General features: G+C 38.8%; 1 protein-coding gene across 11 annotated transcripts in view; it reads left to right on the forward strand.

Moving 5' to 3' along the window:
- The window catches only part of MATCAP2 (microtubule associated tyrosine carboxypeptidase 2), a 99,803-nt gene that overhangs the window by 17,367 nt on the left and 61,528 nt on the right, over positions 1 to 20,908 (forward strand). For 6 of the 11 annotated variants that reach the window (XR_002892557.3, XR_002892558.2, XM_024128957.2 and 3 more), the window contains exon 2: positions 12,993 to 13,690. Coding sequence is in view for 8 of the 11 variants with exons in the window: in XM_024128957.2 (XP_023984725.1) it covers positions 12,993 to 13,690 (698 nt within the window). In the remaining 3 variants the exon portion in view is untranslated. Of the gene's footprint in view, positions 1 to 3,103; positions 3,405 to 12,992; positions 13,691 to 20,908 lie in introns of those variants that run through there. The other 5 variants (XM_024128964.3, XM_024128973.3, XM_024128961.2 and 2 more) reach the window with 5 other exon arrangements.

The following is a 20,908-nucleotide window of genomic DNA, read 5'->3' on the forward strand; positions in this document are numbered from 1 at the left end:
AAGCCCAGAGATAAACCCACGTACATATGGTCACCTTATTTTTGATAAAGGAGGCAAGAATATACAATGGAGAAAAGACAGCCTCTTCAATAAGTGGTGCAGGGAAAACTGGACAACTACATTTAAAAGAATGAAATTAGACCACTCTCTAACACCATACACAAAAATAAACTCAAAACGGATTACAGACCTAAATGTAAGGCCAGACACTGTAAAACTCTTAGAGGAAAACATAGGCAGAACACTCTATGACATAAATCACAGGAAGATCCTTTTGGAAATACCTCCTAGAGAAATGGAAAGAAAAACAAAAATAAACAAATGGGACCTAATGAAACTTAAAATCTTTTGCACAGGAAAGGAAAACATAAACAAGTCGAAAAGGCAACCCTCAGAATGGGAGAAAATATTTGCAAATGAAGCAAATGACAAAGGATTAATTTCCAAAATTTACAAGCAGCTCATGCAGCTCAATATCAAAAAAACAAACAACCCAATCCAAAAATGGGCAGAAGACCTAAATAGACATTTTTCCAAAGAAGATACACAGATTGGCAACAAACAGATGAAAGGATGCTCAACATCACTAATCATTAGAGAAATGCAAATCAAAATTACAATGAGGTATCACATTATACCAGTCATTATGGCCATCATGAAAAAATCTACAAACAATAAATGGTGGAGAGGGTGTGGAGATAAGGGATCCCTCTTGCACTGTTGGTGCAAATGGAAATTGATACAGCCATCATGGAGAACAGAATGAGGCTTCCTTAAAAAAGTAAAAACAGAAGTACCATATGACCCAGCAATCCCACTACTGGGCATATACCCTGAGAAAACCGTAATTCAAAAAGAGTCATGTACCACAGTTTTCATTGCAGCTCTATTTACAATAGCCAGAATATGGAAGCAACCTAAGTGTCCATTGACAGGTGAATGGATAAAGAAGATGTGGCACATATATGCAATCGAATATTACTCAGCCATATAAAGAAACGAAACTGAGTTATTTATAGTGAGGTGGATGGACCTATAGTCTTTCATACAGAGTGAAGTAAGTCAGAAAGAGAAAAACAAATACCGTATGCTAATACATATATATGGAATCTAAAAAAAAAAAATCTACATTCTTTTAAATGTAGCTGTCCAGTTTTTTTTCAAATCTAAAAAAAAACCGTGGTTCTGAAGTACCTAGTGGCAGGACAGGAATAATGACGCAGTCGTAGAGAATGCACTTGAGGACACAGGGAGGGGGAAGGGTAAGCTGGGACGAAGTGAGAGAGTGGCATGGACATATATACACTACCAAATGTAAAATAGTTAGCTAGTGGGAAGCATCTGCGTAGTACAGGGCGATCAGCTTGGTGCTTTGTGACCACCTAGAAGGGTGGGATAGGGATTGTGCGAGGCAGACATGAGGGAGGAGATACGGGGATATTTGTATATGTATAGCTGAACCACTTTGTTATAAAGCAGAAACTAACACTATTGTAAAGCAGTTATACTCCAATAAAGATGTTTAAAAAGAAATCAGTAAAATATATAATAAATTATATAATGTTAAGTGCTAAGAAAAAAAAAAGCAGAGAAAGGGTATAGGAAATCTGAGAAAGGAATGGAATTTTAAATTGAGTGGCCAAGAAAGGCCTCAGTGAGAAGTGACATTTGGATTAAGTCCTGAGAAGTGGAGGAGCTAGTCCTGTGGGCTTAAGGCCAGGGTGGGTGCTGGGGGTGGGGGAGCATTCCAGGCACGGGAGGTCCCAAATTGCAATGGTCATGAGGTGAAACAGTGCTTGGCATAGCTGACGAATATCTAGGAGGCCAGCGTGTCTGGAGGAGACCAAGGAGGAGAGCAGTGGGAGATGAGCCCAAAGAGATGGCAAGAGGCTAGGTCATAAAGGACCTCATAGGTAAGAAAGGAAGCCATTGAAGTGTTTTTCACAGAGAACTGACATTATCTGACTTTTTAACAGGATCATGCTGGCCACTGAGTTTTGAGAGTAAAGTGAAGAGGGCAAGAGTGGAAACACGGGGTTCATTTAGGAGGCTACAGTTATAATCCAGACAAAAGCTGGTGGTGGCTTCAGCCAGAAAAGTGGCAGTGGTGATAGTGAGAAGTGGCTGGATCCTGGATATATTCTGAGAATAGTGTTCACAGGATTTTCTGACAAACTAGGATGTGGGGTTATCCACTATCTGTGATACTGTCCAATTTCCATCGTATGCTCCTAATTGGTGAAAAAGATACAAATTCTCACTTGTTCTGTCATTTTTAGAGTATGATGTTCCTGACATAACTTCAACTTTCCTTTTGTTCCTGAGTTTGAAAACACATCCCACAATTATTTCTATGTCCTATCTCAACCTTGAGGAAAGATAAAGAGAAAATGTGGCTTTGAAAATTGACAGTGCCAATGCTATCTTATGAGTTTCTCAACTGTAAGCTCCAGCCTTATTTCATTTCCCTTGTTGATGTCCTCAAGGCCTGTCTCAGAACCTTGCACACGTTAGGCTCTCAGAAAATGTTCGTTAAATGGTATAGTCTCCACATTTCCCACGCAATAATGAACAAAAACAACAATCAGCCCCTATCAACTGCACAATCATAAATTAAAATTTTATTTTAGTATTTAGTATATTATGCCAGGGTACTCATTGGGTAAATGTAGTTGAGCTTCCAGCACCTTCATTACTACCACCTGCAATCTAAAGTTGTGTTAGCTTTTTTGCACCTGGAAAGGTAACTAAAAGGCGTAGGAGACGGGCTTTGTAATTCGCAGCTGCGACTGAGTGTCACGCCACCTGTCTCTTGTAAAATCTACTGAGGAGTTAACGCCCTCTTGAACAGCGCACAAATGTCTAAGGGGATGATCAGTCAAAATGCCTCTATACGAAAGGCTGGAGACCCGAGCCTCTCCCAGGGCCCAGCCCACAGGCTCCCGAGGCACGGGCCTGCGCTGTGCACGCCGGGAGTTGTAGTTCCTCCTCTCTTCCTGCGAGCCCGGACGCCGTATCTCTGGCGCCTCCAACGGCGCGCAGGCTCCGTGAAGCACGGCGCACGCGGACGGCACGCGTTTCCTAGCAACGGGGGAGCGGCAACGTCACGCCGGCGGGCGCTAAGAGCAGCTGCCCAGTGTTGGGCGGCTTTGAGTACCTTTCAGCACCTGCGGGTTGGAGGGAACGCTGCTTGCAGCTCTGTCGGCACGTCTCCGTCCGTCCTTACCCGCCTTATCCTGCACCCAGTCGCCGAGAGCAACCTTCCTCCGCGACCCCACGTCTGAGGCACGGCCGGAGGCTAGAGGCGGCCCGCCGGGTTCCTGTCTGGCCCTCGCCCCCAGCGCCCGCGGAGCCCGCCGCCCGCGGCCTCAGCGGGACGATGCTGGAGTCCATTCGCGTGACGGGTGAGTGCCAGGAAGGGTGGCCCCTGGGCTGGCGGGAGCGGCCAGCGTCGTCCCGGCCGCTTGCGGCGAATACCCGGAGGCCGAGGTGACGGTGGGATGTGGGCTTCCGTGCTCAACGCGGCTCCCTGAACAGTGTGGAACGCGCCGAAGGTGCTCAGGGAAAAGGTGTGCAGGGAAGAGAGAAAACGGTCCCTTTTCCTTTTGTCACTTATTATCAGTAAGCGCGTGCTGTGGACTGTAGTGAGGTAAAGTATGATAGATCGACCCTACAAATGTACAATCTAAATATTGTTAAATTCTGTTTCAAGGTTTATTAGATATGTAATTAGGCATTGTAGTGCACTAGGATCTAGTTTTCTAGAATGTTCAGAAAAAGAGCTAAGCAAAACACATCTCTATATATCAGTATTTATACTCTTTGTCTGTATGTATGCTTTTATTCTTAAATCAGAACGTTTTGAGTTGATATTAAGAGGTCACTTTATAGTAAGTATTATACCAAGCACAAAAAATGGTTGTTTAGACCCCAGGTCAGAAAGTTTTTTGCCTTTTGTTGTTTTTAGAAAATAACTGTGTATATTAATCATTTAAAAATTATCTTACACAATATAGAATAATTTCCTAGGCCACTTTCCCGTCATTTGATTCTGCCTAACATTCCTGCAAGACAGCGTTCTTGATAACTTAGTATCGTGACTAAAAACACCGAAGAACAGCAGAGTAAAGGGAAATGTCTAATCTTGAAACTGGCTTCAAAATAAGACCAGATTTTTTTACTTTAAGGCATCGCTGTACCTAATAGACCATTTTTCTGCAAAATTTTAAATTGTATAACGAAATTCACTTTTAATGAAAATATTTATGGTCTTAATTTTATATTTCATGTTCCAGGTTATAAAATGAGGAGTTGATTTTGTGCAGTCATGACATTGCTGTGATTTATCTCATTGTTATTTATGTTGTCAGGAAACATAGACAATTACAAGATCTAAGATTTAAGAAGCAACTTAACTTGGCATTAAATTTTTTTCTTAAAGTGATTTGATGTAGATCCTGTTCTTTCATTTTAAAATACAATGAAAATTGAAAGTTATTATTTTTAAAATTTTATTTTTGGCTGCATTTGGGTCTTTGTTGTTGCACACGGGCTTTCTGCAGTTGCGGCGAGCGGGGACTACTCTTGGTTGCGGTGCTCGGGCTTCTCATTGCGGTGGCTTCTCTTGTTGTGGAGCACAGGCTCTAGGCGCGCGGGCTTCAGTAGTTGTGGCACGTGGGCTCAGTAGTTGTGGCTTGCAGGCTCTAGAGCGCAAGCTCAGTAGTTGTGGTGCACGGACTTAGTTGCTCCGTGGAATGTGGGATCTTCCCGGACCAGGGCTCGAACCCGTGACCCCTGCCTTGGCAGGCGGATTCTTAACCACTGTGCCACCAGGGAAGTCCCGAAAGCTACTTTAAAGTACCATATCTTCTTTTTGTATTGGAGCAGAGTCTTTCAACCGTGGCACTATTAATGTTGAGTCAGTGGATAACTCTGTTGCGGTGGGCTGTCCTGTGCATTGCAGAATGTTTAGCAGCATCCCAGGCCTCTTCCACTAGAAGCTAGTAAACCCCCCCGCCCCCCCCACACACAGTTGTGACAAACAGAAATGTCTCCAAACATTGTCAAATGTCTCCTGGAGGGCAAAATTAACCCCCCCACACCCGCCCCATTTGAGAACCACTGCCCTGGAGAAAAAATATACTAGTTAGAAAAATATACTAGTGAAGGTTATTAGATAACGATTTAGAAATAACATCAATTAAGATGATTTCCCCAAAGCATAACAATCATGGTAGAGGAAAAATACAATTATGATAATATTAGTTTTAGAAAGTGAGTGTTCTGACCAGTTAGCAATACAAAGTGGATCTCCTGTTTTTCAGTATGCAGAGTTGGAAGTTTGAGGAGAGATACTTTCTAAAATAGTAGACCCACTCCTCCTGCCTCAACTCTCTTCCCATAATTTAGTGGCAATAGACATATCAATCCAACTCTGCATGTTGCATTTCCTGAGATAAGATAATCTGGCAGTGTATTTCTGTAGTTCAATAAAAATTCAAATAGTCATTTGAGACAATTCAAGCCTCATTTAAAACAACTGACTGGTTGTTTTTCAAAATAGTTTCTCCATTTCTTTTATACATTTCTTGACTAGTTAAAAGGATAGTTCTAGAACCCCATGCCTAGCATTTTGCTGACATATCAGAAAGCCCAGTTTCAACGGCCAGAAACTTTATGAAGAGTTTAGCTGAAAGCATGCCCTCCTTTTCCCTCACTATCCCATCATTCATTGATATCTTAGAAGCCCATGTTCTTCTGGTTAGCATCAAGAGCATGCTTGTTTGTGGTAAGGGTACTGATGGAAATGTGTTTATTTCTTTTCAGCTTTAAAATAGGTATAAATATAGAGCAAACTGATTGTTTTATTTCAGGACTGAAGCAGTTACTTGCTTCTGAAATCACTTCCAATATAGTATCTTACTATTGACTTATTAGTCATGATTTAACATAATCTAAATATAACATCCTGGTGAACTGATTGGAGGAGTAAAATAAAATAAGAAAAATGTGTATGTTATATATGCTCTTTGAAATGGGATCAAATCAGAAGAGATTTCTTTACCTTCTCATAGCTTTTTAAAGAAGACGGTTTGTTATATTAAAGCCACTAAAATGTTGATTCTAGAATGTAGAATTTATTACTTAATGTTAAATTTACCTTGGAAATCCAAATTTCATGATTCTGAATACCTTCCCATTTACATTATTCCATGGAGTATTTCTATAGAAGCTGAATATAGTATTGAATATAATAATACTGATATTTTAACACCTGCTGCTTAGTACAGGCCAGCATTGTTCTCAGCACTTCACATATATTACCTTTTTTGATCCTCCTACCAATACTGTGAGATATATAGTAGTAGTATCCCATTTTACAGATAGGGAAACTGCAGCACAAAGATGTTAAGTAACTTGCTCAAGGTCACAGCTGCTACTAAACAGCCAAGATTCAAATCAGAGACGCTCCATTCCAAAGCCCATTTTCTCAACCACTAGGGAAGTCAGAACCCTTGTTTAAATGACTATATGTTGATTTAAGCCACAAAATTCAACATGAGGATCTCATTTAACATCAGTGGTACATTAGCTGATAGTTTACTCCAGGTGCTTTTAAGTTTTTATCACAGGCAAGTCTGTAATTTTTGCCTGGAAAGGTCATATTTTACTTGACTATAAAATTGTTTTCAAAATAGAAGACATCTGGCTCATTAAGTGAGTAACAAAATGCTATCAGAAGCCATGTAAGATTATGTTATTTTATGAATTCCTACTGCCTGTATCTTGTATGTGATATAAGAAATGATTAATCATCTGGAAATGAAGCTCCTTTGTAACAAAAGTGAATGTTTAAAAATACTGGAGACAAAAGTCTTAAGAGCAGTGTTTGGCCATGTGGGATGAATACACTTAGGCACATAGCTCCTGTCTGTCCTACAGCAGTAGGCACCTGCCATTAACATTTATCATCACTAATTGTTTCACATTTTTATGCGTCCTGGTATGATTTTTGCCTCAACTTCAGACATTCAAGTCCTGTATCCTTTCTCTACTCTCAAATATTCTGTTTCCTTGGCTACCTCTCAGGGCAGTGAGTGAGCAGAAACAAACATAGATGTATGCCATAATGGGACTTATAATTTCAGTGATGAGGAAGGCCATCATATAAACAAATGTAAGACTGCAACCATGACAAGTGAGTCAAAGAACCTTCCAGGGAAGTTTTCCTGAACAAGTGATACTTGAACTGAAGGATGAATAGGGATTAATCTAACAAAGAGGAGAGGGGAGGGCTCTTCAAACACAGGGAACAGAATATGAAGATGTTTTGTGTCTGGAGAGGGAGTGGTGAGTGTGAGGGATTGACAAAATGAAGGGAAGCTAGAGTGGACTGATTAAGGGGGAACATTGTGCATGATGGGGCCAGAGAGGCAGAGTGACCTGACCATGAGTGACCTCATGTGCCATGATTAGGATTTTGTCTTCACCCTAAGTGGAAAACCTGGGGAAGTTTTTCTCACATGTTCACTGTTGTTTTAGATGGTATTGAATGCATTTTCTTTTACCACAGACCATCATTTCCCAGCATTATAGAATACCCTGTATGCTTCTAACTGCAAAAACACACCATCACCACCACCACAAGCAGTTTCTAACCAAAAAACAATAGTATCACATTATAAGAGTCCTTGCTGCTGATAGAGTAACACTGAAGTGCCCCTAACCAGGGCTGTGACATTTTTAAGAATCCTGAAGTATAGTTGAGTTTCTCAGTTCTTGAATGATACTAGCAGTGCCTTTTCATCTCTCTGTTTACTTACAGTTGAGAAACTATATTGGATAATGTTGAATTTGGAGGTATTATAATTAAAAGATTACCTGTTATAATGCAGACAAATTGGGCAATAAATGTTTTCAAAGATACTGATTTTTTAAATATACCAGTTTAAAAATTGTAGTGTAACTTACATTCAGTAAAGTGCTTGAGTCTTAAATGGGCAGCCTGATGAATCTGTACATATGTAACCACTGTGCAGAACAAGATAGCTTTCTAGCCCCCAGTACCCTGGTACCTCCTCCCAGGTTATAACCCCTCCCTCAAAGATAAGCACTATTCTGCCTTCTAATACCATAAATTAGTTTTGCCTGTTTTTTTTTTAAAAATTTTTTAAAAATTTATTTATTTTTGGCTGCATTGGGTCTTCTTTGCTGTGCAAAGGCTTTTCTCTAGTTGTGGTGCTCGGGCTTCTCCTTGCGGTGGCTTCTCTTATTGAGGAGCAACGGGCTCTAGGCCTGCAGGCTCAGTAGTTGTAGCACACGGGCATAATTGCTCCGCGGCATGTGGGATCTTCCTGGACCAGGGATTGAACCCGTGTCCCCTGCATTGGCAGGCAGATTCTTAACCACTGCACCACAAGGGAAGTCCCATGTTTTGCCTGTTTTTGAACCACATATAAGTGGTATTATACAGTATGTATTCTCTTGATCTGGCTTTGTTTGCTCAGTATTGTCTGTGAGATTCATCTATATTGTTGCTTGCAAACTCAGTTTGTTCTTTTTCATTGCAATATAGTATTCTATTGTATGAATATAACACAATTTACTCATCCTTTCTGCTGTTGACAGATGTTAGATCATTTGAGTTTAAGTAATGATGAACAGCTTGGTAAAACTAAAGTGTTTATCTTGTTTGGGAATTGTTTTATTTTGCCTCTTCTTCTGTTTGTAATCAAGCAACCTATCATTTTGTGGTATAAAATTACCCTGGGTTCTCAGGTTTCATAAGTATAAGTGAACCATATGAAATTGCCATTTTATGGGTCAAAATTGGTTGAATGGTATTTTCCAGCAGGCTTTGTTTCTGATGATCTGATCTTCCTTTCAGCCAGAGACCTTGTAACTACTGTGAAACCTCACCTATTCAGTTGTGAAACACTAAGAGTTTAGTGAGCAGTGTTCCCCTCTTTCTTCCATTCCTTTAGATGAGGATCAGGAGGCACTGATGGGTTTAGTGATGAAGCCACTATTACAGAGAGGTTATTGAAAGAGTTGGGAATGCAAGCCAGGAATCCTGGTATTCTTTACTCCTGTTCTAGATACAAATTCAGCTTTCATTGTGTTGGTAATTTCAGCATAGTCATCCACTTGTGAATATAGTATCAATTTTAATGTAATATTATTTTCCTTTTTTCCCTCAATATGGGTAATCATTTTGGGGTGAATGATTTCTTTGATCAACAAATTATTTTCATTTTCTCCAAGGTTATAGTGAAGCAGATTGCTGGTGGCTAAAATGTTACATTAAATAGTGACTTTTAATATGAGAGTATGATTTTTATTTATTTTATTACTTTTATGAGAGGAAATGAGTTACACTTGCCCCCAAAGAAGCCTGCTTATGCTTAAAGTTTTGATTTTTCAGGAAAAAAGGAGTTAGGAGAATAGGATGTTCTTCATTGAGCTCTTCTTTTTGTCCTTTTATTATGTTCTTAAGCCTGTTTTAAAGGTTGTTTTTCTTAAACAGTAGTAGTATTTAAAATGACAAAAACCGTATTTTAGGTTTTCTAATACTTAATACAACTAAAATAAGGTTAGCATGACTCTGAGAAATTAATTTATATCTATCTTGTAAGAGTTGTTTGAAGGTCCACCTGCCCCACATTTATGAACTTCATGGGATATCAGCATTTGGCAGGATTGACATTTACTAAATAGATACGCCATTAGTACTCCCAGACTACTTATGAGCAGATGGAGCTTAAAAAGGACTGATGCTAAACCTCTCCGGTAGATAATTAGCAAGTCAACTGAAATGCTGCAACTCCTGGGAGGGGGAAGGGGTTCTGTCATGCACACACTGTAATTTCTCTCCCACTCCCCCCATTCCTCCTTGAGTGTTTTGGCAGCTGGTTTAGGACTTTTGTTTAAGTATCCTGAAGTGTATAGGTTGTTTGAGATGGGACAGAATTAAGAATTTAGGTGCTTTATGACAAAACAACAGCAAACTATGAACGCAGCTCTTTGATCAACAGAGTTACTGAGTCTTAGGAACCAAAGAAAGCACTTTTTACATTGAATATTCTTTTTTTAAAAAAAAATCAATATACCTGTAATAAACCACCCAAATTAGGAATTCTTCAGAGTAGTTTTGTTAACTGATTTTAATTTGAGGTAACTTCCCCCTTTTTATTATGAAGACCAAACGAGAAAAACCTGATTACCTCCTTTTACCTTCCTGGCTGTGCCTAGTCCTTACCCAACTTTTCTAGGTTTGTGATACCCTTATTCTTATCTCAGTTCTCTTGCTCTTTTCCTTTCAGTGTCCGTTTCAGTCTGACTTTCATTATCACCTCTTGTCTCCTAAACTTGTGGTGTCTTGTTAGGGAAACCGACATTGTTCGGGGGCATTTGGACTGCAGCTTGTGTTCCTTAGCCTATGTTTGCCCATCCTACCCAATTTTGACTATCAGTTGGCAACACTTAAGTATGAAACCCCTCAGGACCTGGGACTTACCAGCCATTGATGAAAGTTTTGTTTGTTCTGTTTATTCACATTATTGAATGGCTTCTTTGTACAATCAACCTTCAACATGACCCTGTGCAGTCTAGTTCCTATCTCTCAGCTTGTCCATGTAGTAGACATTTTATTTAGTCCCTGCAAGTTTGTACTTTCATGTTACCTTTAGACAGCAGAATTCAAATTTCATATGTTGGCCTAGAAAATGTTAACTAGAAGGACTTCTAAGTACCTTGCATATTTGGATTGTTTATTATCTACTTTTGACCTCATACTGTTTCTTTACCCTAAACCCTAAGACTTCTGGACTTTAAAAACTTTTAGTGCAGGGTTTCCCTACCGTGGCATTATTTTAGGATGAATATTTTTGTTGTAGGAGGCTGTCCTATGTATTGAAGGATGTTTAACCTCATCCCTGGCCTCTACCCACAAGATGCTAGTAGCATCCCTCCCTAATTGTGACAACCAAATGTCCCCTGGAGGGCACAGTTGCTCTCATTTGAGAACCACTGGTTCAAGGTCTTCCAGGTTATATTTCCACTTCTACAGTCATCTCCTCATAGAAATATAGAATGGTTCTAGAACTACAAATACCTGTATATCTAAAGTGGTCAGAGAATGGCATGTTTAGGGTCATGCCATTCATTCGTTCACTTATTTATTCAGTGTACATTTATTGAATGTCTACCAGATACCATACTAGATGTTGGAAAGAGAAAGATGAATAACACATGGTCCTGGTACCTATCTTAGTATTGAATACATCAGTTACTCAGATTACTGTGTCTTACTAGGGTGCTGTGTTTGTACAGAGGAAGAAAAGATGTAGTGCTGTGCATGTAGCAGACTTAATACTGAATGTCTGTTGATAATTGAATGAATGACCTTATATAATAGAATGAGCATGGACTCTGTAATCAGACACATCTGCATTTGAATCACAGTTTGCTGTTCACTACTTTCTTGTCGTATAACCTTGAGCACATTACTTAACATTTCTGAAGCTTAAGTGATATAACATGCACAGTTTTTGGTGAAATCCCAAACTCACATAAATGTGTCAACAAATAGTGGCTGCTATTATTATTATTTCTTACTACTTATTATAGAAAGGATCCCTGAATGTCTAATCTTGAGTGAGTGAGCTACAGATCTATGTGGATAAAGTTTTTTTAAAAATGGAATTAAATAAATTATCTCTTTCTTGGCAAGGAAGGCAGCTGTCCAAGTCAGCTAGCGTTGAAATTGCCTCCATAGTAGGAGCCAGAGGTTGAGGGCTAGAGGCATAAGGATCCATGAGACTTAGAAAAGAGAGGTGGTTGAGAGAATCATGTATCACATTTGCAGAAAGGATTTAGAAAAGGTTTATAAGCACACATGGTCAGATAGGAGTTCAAATAACAGGATTTAAGACAAACTCAAACACTTTGTCAGTTTAGAATTGAATGTGAAAGCTCTTAAGGGTTTACCTGAAATCCTCTCAAATGTTTCTCTTCCTTCCCTGAACCCTAGGTTATTGTCTGTATCGTTTGTTTTTCACATTTAAGCTTATACTACCTCGTATTAGTACTCAAATCTTCATAGGACTGCCTTGCCTTCAGAGCCAGATTAGAAGCTGGTTGAAGGCAAGAACAATGTATTTATACAGATGTTTTTCAGATCCATGTACCTATTAGCAGTATTCCTGTATTTGTGGAATGAAAGAATGCAAATCAACACAGTTTTAAAACAGTACACAAGCAACAATATTTCAAGTTATTCTTACCTCTTTAAAGCACTTTTGAGATCTAAAGGCAAAACTGACCTCTCCTTAATTTGGCATTTGATATACTGATGTCTTACATAGTAATTATTTTTTTAAGTCTTGGCAAGAAAAAACTTGATTTTCTTTCATCTTAACCTGTAGCCTAAAATTAAGAAAAGCAACTAATAAATATTGAGTGACATTACTAAAACATGCTTGAATGTGTGCATATCACTTATTCAATTAAAAAAAATTTTTTTGAGATATGTAAGACAGTGTTGTCCTTCTTTTACTGATGGCTGCCTTTATATATAGTGTCAGATTTCAAGATTGTATTGGCTTTGAAAATGCCTTGGATTTTACTTTGATATTGGTAATACTATTAAACTATATCCTTTCTACGAAATCCACATTCTTGGTAGAGTTGAGTGTTCAGATTATTTATGTATATTATCTCACATCTAGATTAGACTTTGGTCGTCTAAATGGTTTGAAGCTAAGGATTTTTATAGATAATTTAGCATATGTACATTCTTACAGAAGTGACCGTGTCTAGCTTGACCAAAGTTTAGTAATATAGTCTTTTAATATTTAAAATGTCTTTTCTAAAAATTGTTGCAAAATTATAAAGTTTACAGAACCTTCAGAATACTTTTCATATAATAAGCAATTTGCTTCATCTGGTATCTTTTGTTATTTCTTTTGTTTTCATTTTGTTTATTAACACAGAAAAGCTTCACTGGCCTGAGCAAGAACTTGCTAAGAAGTCTATTCTAAATGCAGAAGAGTCCTTGATCATTGACAGCAAAGGAAGCATTTCACATTTATCTCCTGGAATACTAAAGGACATTTTCACAACTGGAACCAGTAGTTACAATGTCCTACTACAGAGCAAAGAGGAGAAAAAGCATCATTCACAAAAACAGTCTTCTTCCACCTACTCCAAAAGATGTAGAAAACCCAGCAAATCTAGCTCTTCACGTAGTAAAGATCTTCGCAAGATGAAAGCCCCATTGCCTGTGATGAGCAGTGCTACTTGGTACTGCCTAGAAAGGCAGCCTGCTGTTTTTGTCACTAGTTCAGTGTCAAGTCCTGTAAAGTTTACACATGATATCTCTGTTACAGGAAACCGCACAGTACTGCCACCTAAACCCAAAAATGAAAGAAAGGTCAAGCGACGCCATTTCTCCACTCTTCCAAAGCCAAAGCCGCAGCCTCAGCTGTCTAGAAGTTTTGAAAAAGGAGATGACTTTTCTGGAAAGAAATTTTGTATACTGAGTGCTATAAAGCCCACCAACTTGGAGAAAGAAAAAGTGAGATTCTTTAAGTCTGACTATACCTACAATCCTCAGTTTGAATATGCTAATCCTTCTCTGCCAGGTGTGTTAGCCAAGCACAGCAACGCAACTGACCGGTTTCTTAAGCAGGTAAAATGCTACTTCAGTAGTGGTATTTCATTTTATGTAATGAAAACAATTATTTGCCATCGTATAGAAAGCCAAAAAAAGTTGTTTTAAAATATTCCAGTTATTTATAGTTAACTCCCATCCAGGACATGTAAATATGTGACAAGAAATCTCCAGGTGAGTGTCACAGTTCATATGTAAACTACTTTGCACTAATCAACATCTATAAATAATCTATTTATAGATAGACATTGTGTCAGGAATCAACTATATTAGGAAAAAGCTTCAGATTCTGGTTCCAAACTTTCATTTGGGAGTTACAAACTTATGGCCCATTCGTCAGCCCACAGACAAGTGTTTGTTTTCTTTTTGATTTTGAATGCGTTAGATGAAGCATGCAGTATCTCCGGTTCTCCCTGTTATATTACATTCTCAGCTTGCTTAGGCCCCTAAAGGCATTTTGGGGACTAGGCTTGATACTTGCCAAAGAACTTTTTAATGCTTTACTGAAATTGTTAATAATCGTCAAATATTTAAGTACTCATTTAAAGAAGAAAATAATGGAATTTTAAAAATTATCTTCAAGGTTAGCAAATCACGATGTGGATGATATAAGCAACACTTTCCAAATTGCTCAGTTTAGATACTTAGCACCCAATTTTGTGTGTTAAGGTCTTAATAAACTCCAAAATCCACTTTATTTGAGGAGAAGTTGGCTGATGTTTACCTTCAGGGCACAGAGTTGAAATCATAAAAGCAGACTACATTTGGTTAAATTAATTTTGTACAGGTTTTTATAATGCATTAGGTTCAACTTGGCTTTGTCAGTGATTGAAAATCTGTCTGTAGGCTAGGTGAAGCGCTTGATTCCATTTGCCTGTGGCAAATGCCCTATTTTAGCGTTTTGCTGCAGTGCAAGTTCTTTGGACTTGCAGCCAGCAAATTTTTTATTGTTTGTTATAAATTTCATGGAATCTGACCAGTCTTTTAAAGCCATTATGTAAAGCTTATTCTAAGATTAAAACAATTTTAATCTTGCTATTTATTTTCCTTTGTTAGAAGAAACCTTTTCTACTGCTGCTTTTTTTTTTTTTTGAAGTTCCCCCCCTTTTTTTAAATTGGAGTATAGTTGATTTACAATGTTGTGTTCATTTCAGGTGTACAGCAAAGTGAGTCAGTTATACATATACATATATCCACTCTTTTTTAGATTCTTTTCCCATATAGGTCATAACAGAGTATTGAGTAGAGTTCCCTGTGCTATACAGTAGGTCCTTATTAGTTATCTATTTTATATATAGTAGTGTGTATTACATTCCCTTTTTATTGAAATATGAAATTGTGCTAAACACTAATAAAAAGGTCAGCTATTATTATTTTGGTAGTGATTTTATGATTTTTTTTTCTTTTTTTGGTGTGGAAATTGCAATTGATTGAATAGGGCTTTCACTCACTTAAAATTTATGGTAATTATAAAAGTGCTATTTGTTTTTTTCCCCCTTAATGCTGAAAGAGACAGCTGAGATTTCTTTACCAGATTTCTTTAATTTGGAGTCCTACTGCAAGCCCTACCAGTTGGGAAAGGGATTTCCCACCATTAGGTCAAAATGAATGCGCTTTCATTTTCTTGGATGGGAGTTAGGAAGCATCAGCAGCTCCAGAGATTGAGAATTGACAGTGCTTGGTTTCTGGCTTTACAATCTTTATTTTAACCCAATTCCAGCTTCTTGTGCTTGGGTTGTTTGAGGCTTCTAAACAGCACCAGCAATCCTAGCTGGCTGGTACTTCAAATGCCACCATTTGGGAGAATGATTGCAGCAAATGCCAAATGTACTTTTCAAACCACTTTATAATCAGGGAGATTATTATAATAAGGGAGATTTATCAGAACAAGACCCCCATAAAATATGCTTAAGTTCCTACTTATCATCTGAATGAATTCTGAGATGATACATCCTTCCCCTCCCCAGCTGTGAAGCTAAAACAGCAGCTTCAGGGCTGGTTTCAGGATTCAGAAATGCGCTGCGCAGAGGGGCCAGGATGGCTGAGTAGCCCATTCGTCTCTGGCCTCCACCCTTGAGGCCTTGCCAATTCCTAGCTGACAGTCTCTCAAGTTTCACGATCTGGATCTTTCCAAGGCAGGCAATCTATATTGTTGTTGGAGAGTGACTGCGGTCCTCTTTAGTGTACAGATAGGCAGAACAGTGCTAAATCCATGCAGAGATAAGTCTACCGTAGTGGAACTAAGGTAGTGCTCAGGTTCTGGTCATTCCTAATTGATTGCCCTGTCAATGTCAAGGAGTTCTAGGACTCAGTTTTTTTCTGGTCCAGGCAGTAGGTTCCTCAGGAGACACTTAGGCCCTTTAGGTGGTTCAGAGCATCTAGCATGGGCTGCAGGACTTGAATATAACTCCAGGTAGAGCCTGCTGAACCCTGCTTAGCCTCTTGCTGGCAGCCATGGTAGGCCTCAGCTCCCCAACCCTTGGGACAGAGACTGAAAATGTCTGTTTTCTGAGGTTGTGGACCTTTGCAGGAGAGAGTGCAGTGCTTCCCAGGTGCTAAAGACAGGATCTGGGATGAGAGAATGCTGAAAGCTGTCCAGCGTCAGGTGCCTGCTCACTAGTGGGTCAGAAGTAAATCCTTAGTGGCACATTTGAGCAGTCAACTGGCAGCCAGTACACTTTCTGCCTTACTTCTCTGTGGCTGACCATCCTGGGAAACCTAGATATAAAATCCATATGGCCTTAGACCCAGCACATTGTTGAACAAGATTGGAAGTGAGAGATGAGAAGGGTCTTCAGGGCAGTGTTGGGAGTCCTTGGCAGTATTTCCAGCAGTCAAATGGAAATTACATATTTATGTGATAAAGCCAATGGGTAGTTTAAGTGACTGATTTTCCACCTCTAGCTGGACTCGTGTCTCATTGTAGATTATGGCTAGGATCCTGCTAACTGGAAGCCCTGATTGGTAGAGTGATATTTAATAACATCTGGGAAATGTCAACTTTTGTTTGGCTTGATAAGGTAAAGTTTGAATTATGTTCTTATTTGTTAACAAAACTGGAGCAGTGGGGATCATTAGTGATTGGTAAATGGGGAGAGAAGGAAGACTTTGCGGTGTTGGGTAGAGACCCTGGGCTGAGGCTACCCCTCTGGCTGTCAGGGAAGAAAAGGTAAAGGGGTGCAGAAGGAGTTAACAGAACACGCCTGAGACTGCCATCCTTAGAAAGTCCTGCTTGCAAGATTAACCTGAGCCTGGCGTCTGGGAACTTGACTGGTAAACACTTTCCTACACTGAAATAAAACTTTCCCTAAATGATAAGAGTAGCTTGCTGTGCCTAAATTGTGCCAACAGTATGTTTTATGTTAAATACTTCTTTTTCTTTAGGGAGTCTGGAATTTTAGAATGTGCTAGGCATAGGGGTGCTTATGTGACCAGCCGTTAATAAAAACCTTGGGCACTGAGTGTGTAATAAGTTTCCTTGGTAGACAAATCTTTACATGTTCTTACAACTCAGTTGCTGGAGAAGTTAATTGCATTCTGTGACTTCATTGTGAGAAGACTCTTTTGAAGCTGCTGCTTGTTTCCTCCAGACTTTCCTGGATATAAGAAATGGGGAGTGGTGGGCTTAAGTTGATTTTTTTAAAGGCATTTACCTTCAGATTTTAGAAAAAGAAGAAAAATCTCTGTACTGTCCAAATAAAACATCTCCATGGACTGTATTAGTTGTCAGTTTGAGATTCCTGATCAGTTACAAGGTCTGGCTTCTTATAGCTTTGTAAAGGGCCATTGTGTTGCACCATTCCAAGGGGTGCCATTCACAAATTGAGCCTGGGCCTTACATTCATACAATAGAGTTGATGTTTACCATAAGCATTGGGTTCTTCTTTGGCATTATAATACAGTACTCCTCTAATACTTTTTAGTTGTATGATATTTGTCTTAGAAGTTCAAGTAAATTAAATGTATGCTAAGTTAGAAATGTTGCTGGGAAAGAATGAACAAAAAAAGCATACTTGTTTTATTATGAAATTGTTCACACTGCCGTTTTTTCAGGACCCTTGCACCTTTGTTATTCCATTAAAATTGCTTTGAAATTTAAGGACAAAGTCATATGAACTATCTATATATGAAAAAGTATAACTAACATTGATAGAGTGCTTAATATTTGCTCGTTACTCTGTATGCTGCATACTTTTCACCTGTTATGAGGTACAATACTAGTAGTATCTAGAGAAGTGCAGTCACTTTCTTGACTTGGATCTTAAGTTGCAGGACCAGGAGTCTTTCTCAAGCACTCTATTGTCTTCCACACAAAGGTATGTTGGCAAACTAGCTCTCTGTTTCTTCTGTGGTATAACTATAAATACTTCCACCAGGACCAGTTTCAAGCAATGTAACATCACTGTCATGCAACTTAATAAAAATTCAGTCAGCTCTGACAAGACAGCATGGCCAGACTCCAGCATACCACTGTTTCACAAAATGGTTTCAACCAAGCTTTTCTAACCCCAGTGCACCCCCTGCACTCAAAGGGTACCAGGTCAAAAGAGCCTCACTTAGCTGGCAAGGATGCCTTTGGTAGAAGCTGATTATAGGGACTTGGAAGATTTTTTTTTTGGCTCTTTCTGGTACACCTATGAAATAGTGATTATTATTTACTGTCTTTTGGAAGCTTTAAGACAAGCGTATTTACCTTCTTCCTGTTCAGGCACCCATCCTCATCTTTCAGCTACAGCTTCAATCTCAACTTATAGTACATAGTTATTTAGTGCCTTAGGAAGAGTAGCAAAGTTAAAACTGGGTGCCTAGTCTGTAAACTGAGTAAATATTTGAAAGAAGCAAATACAAGGGTGCCCCCAAAAGGCTGTCCACAACGTTGTAGGTGGCTAATTTCTCTCTTCATGCCCCTTTGACTCTGCCAGGGAACAAAGCAGAAACATCCCTTCCATTACAGCTCCCACAATATATACCTTTTCTCTGTTGACCACTGTCCTCATCATTGCATTTCATCTATTTCCTTTCTGTTTCATGTGGAGTATACACAACCAAGTATTGACAAGAGGGTTAAGATAAAATTAGGTATTTTCAACTGAAACAAAATAATTAAAAAGAGCTTTCAAAAATTTCTTCAGTGAAGTAGTGTGTCCATTGTTTTCCTATTCCTAAGACTTTATATTTTTCAAAATAGTTATTTGCAAATACAGTCAGTTTTTGATTACCCATATTCATGGAAGGAAATATTTGTATGGATTAGCTAAAATGGAACGATTATTCCCTGTTCCCTCCCTATCAAATAGTTCTCATCAGGGCAGTCATCTTAGCTTTCCTGGTGTGGCAATGCTATACCAGCCTTAGTAAGTAGGAAACACAGCAATAGCAAAAGCCACAAACAGTGGCATGAAATGGAGATTGTAGAAGGAAGTGATGTTTAAAGTCCACCATCTAAGTGAAAATAATCCACTGAAGTGATTTATAAAGAAGAAAGCTTTTTGAAATCTTTTATTTGGTTCCAGGCATCTTATATTGTAACCTCTGGAGGAAAAGATGCAGTTAGGAAAGATGGGGGATTAAGTATTGAGGAATGGTAGTGTGAAGAAGAACAGATGTTAGACTTGCAGTTACTAGAAGAAATGTGCAGATATATTTGCAAAAAAATCGATGTCAAAAGCATACAGTAAAATATCTTGGGCTTCCCTGGTGGCGCAGTGGTTGAGAGTTCGCCTGCCGATGCAGGGGACGCGGGTTCACGCCCCGGTCCGGGAGGATCCCACATGCCGCGGAGCGGCTAGGCCTGTGGGCCATGGCCGCTGAGCCTGTGCGTCCGGAGCCTGTGCTCCGCAACGGGAGGGGCCACAGCAGGGAGGGGCCCGCGTACCGCAAAAAAAAAAACAAAAACAAAACTTTTTCATTTTTCCATCTTAGCTTATCAAAGCACTCCTTAAAGATGTTCTTGTTAATCTTTACAATATCTTGAAATATAACCCTCTTAGCCAATAGAGAAATGGATCTTATAGCTGTTTGTAAGAATTACTGTCTTAAATAAGAGGTTTGTTAGACTTGTAAATGTAATTAAGAAATTCAGGAATTGCCTTCTTTTAAAAAATATTCTTTGACTTATGATTGATTTTTAGGACTCTTGCTGTACAGGAGAGAGATGGACTCGATCTCTGAGGTTTCCCTTGCACACTATGTTGCAGAATGTCTGTTTCTATTTTTATTTTTGCCCCCATGCTATGTACTCATGTAAACATTGCACAGTGTCTGCTTCATTTTCCATATATATATATATATATATATATATATATATAGGGAAAGTCTAAATGATCCTTGAGAGCCCTTTCTAGGACCACACACATCTCTCCTCAGTTCTAGGCCCCAAAATACTATGGCTAATCAAATCAAGATTCCATTTCATGTCATATTATGTATCCAGTTGTCATGTATTTTGTAAAAACATTTAGCTATCCTTTCACGTTACATGTTAATCACAGAAAAGCTCAGAGTTTCTGCCAGCTGTGTTAACTGAAAATTCTTTTACTTCAGACATCAGTGCTTTATTAACTCAACGTAATTGGCAAACATTTTGGTTTGTTAAAATTGACTTTCCAAATTAAGTGAAACTTGTTTCTCTAACTACAAAACCTAGTGGAAAAAAACATTTCAATGCAGTTCTTTCTACAGTGTATATTGACCTTGACAGTTCAGGAGTATGCTTTTCAAACTAAGGTTACTAAGACAGTAACCTAACAGCAGAAATGTAAAGAATAACCAAGGAAATCAGGGTGTGGGCAAAAAAATGTTTTATCTTAAATTCATGTGAATGTCACATTAAACTTCACAATGTATCTTTATTCTAATATAGAAAAATGTAAATTGCTTATGGACTCTCTGGCAACCTGTCTATTCTTCCCCAATGTGAGAAACTGAAACTTAGTACTAAGGTATTACACATTAACATTATTGGTTTGTAAAATTAACTCTTGTCACCAAAAGTCCAGTAGCATCTTGAGGGGAAAGCACAGACAGGCACCTTCTGGGAAGGAGAGTAGTCATCAGGAGTGCTATATGACTCAAAGCAAGCAAGGGTTCCAATGGCTTGGAGACATAAAAAGTCATAATTTTACCAAATTCAAGCATATTGTCTTAATAAAACTTTGAGTGTCGTAAACTTGATTTCTTATAAAAAGATATGTCCACAAGTGAAACAGTATAGTTGGAAAGCAAGATGCAAGAAAA

The sequence above is a fragment of the Physeter macrocephalus genome, chromosome 5, assembly GCF_002837175.3.
Source record: "Physeter macrocephalus isolate SW-GA chromosome 5, ASM283717v5, whole genome shotgun sequence".
NCBI lineage: Eukaryota > Metazoa > Chordata > Mammalia > Artiodactyla > Physeteridae > Physeter > Physeter macrocephalus.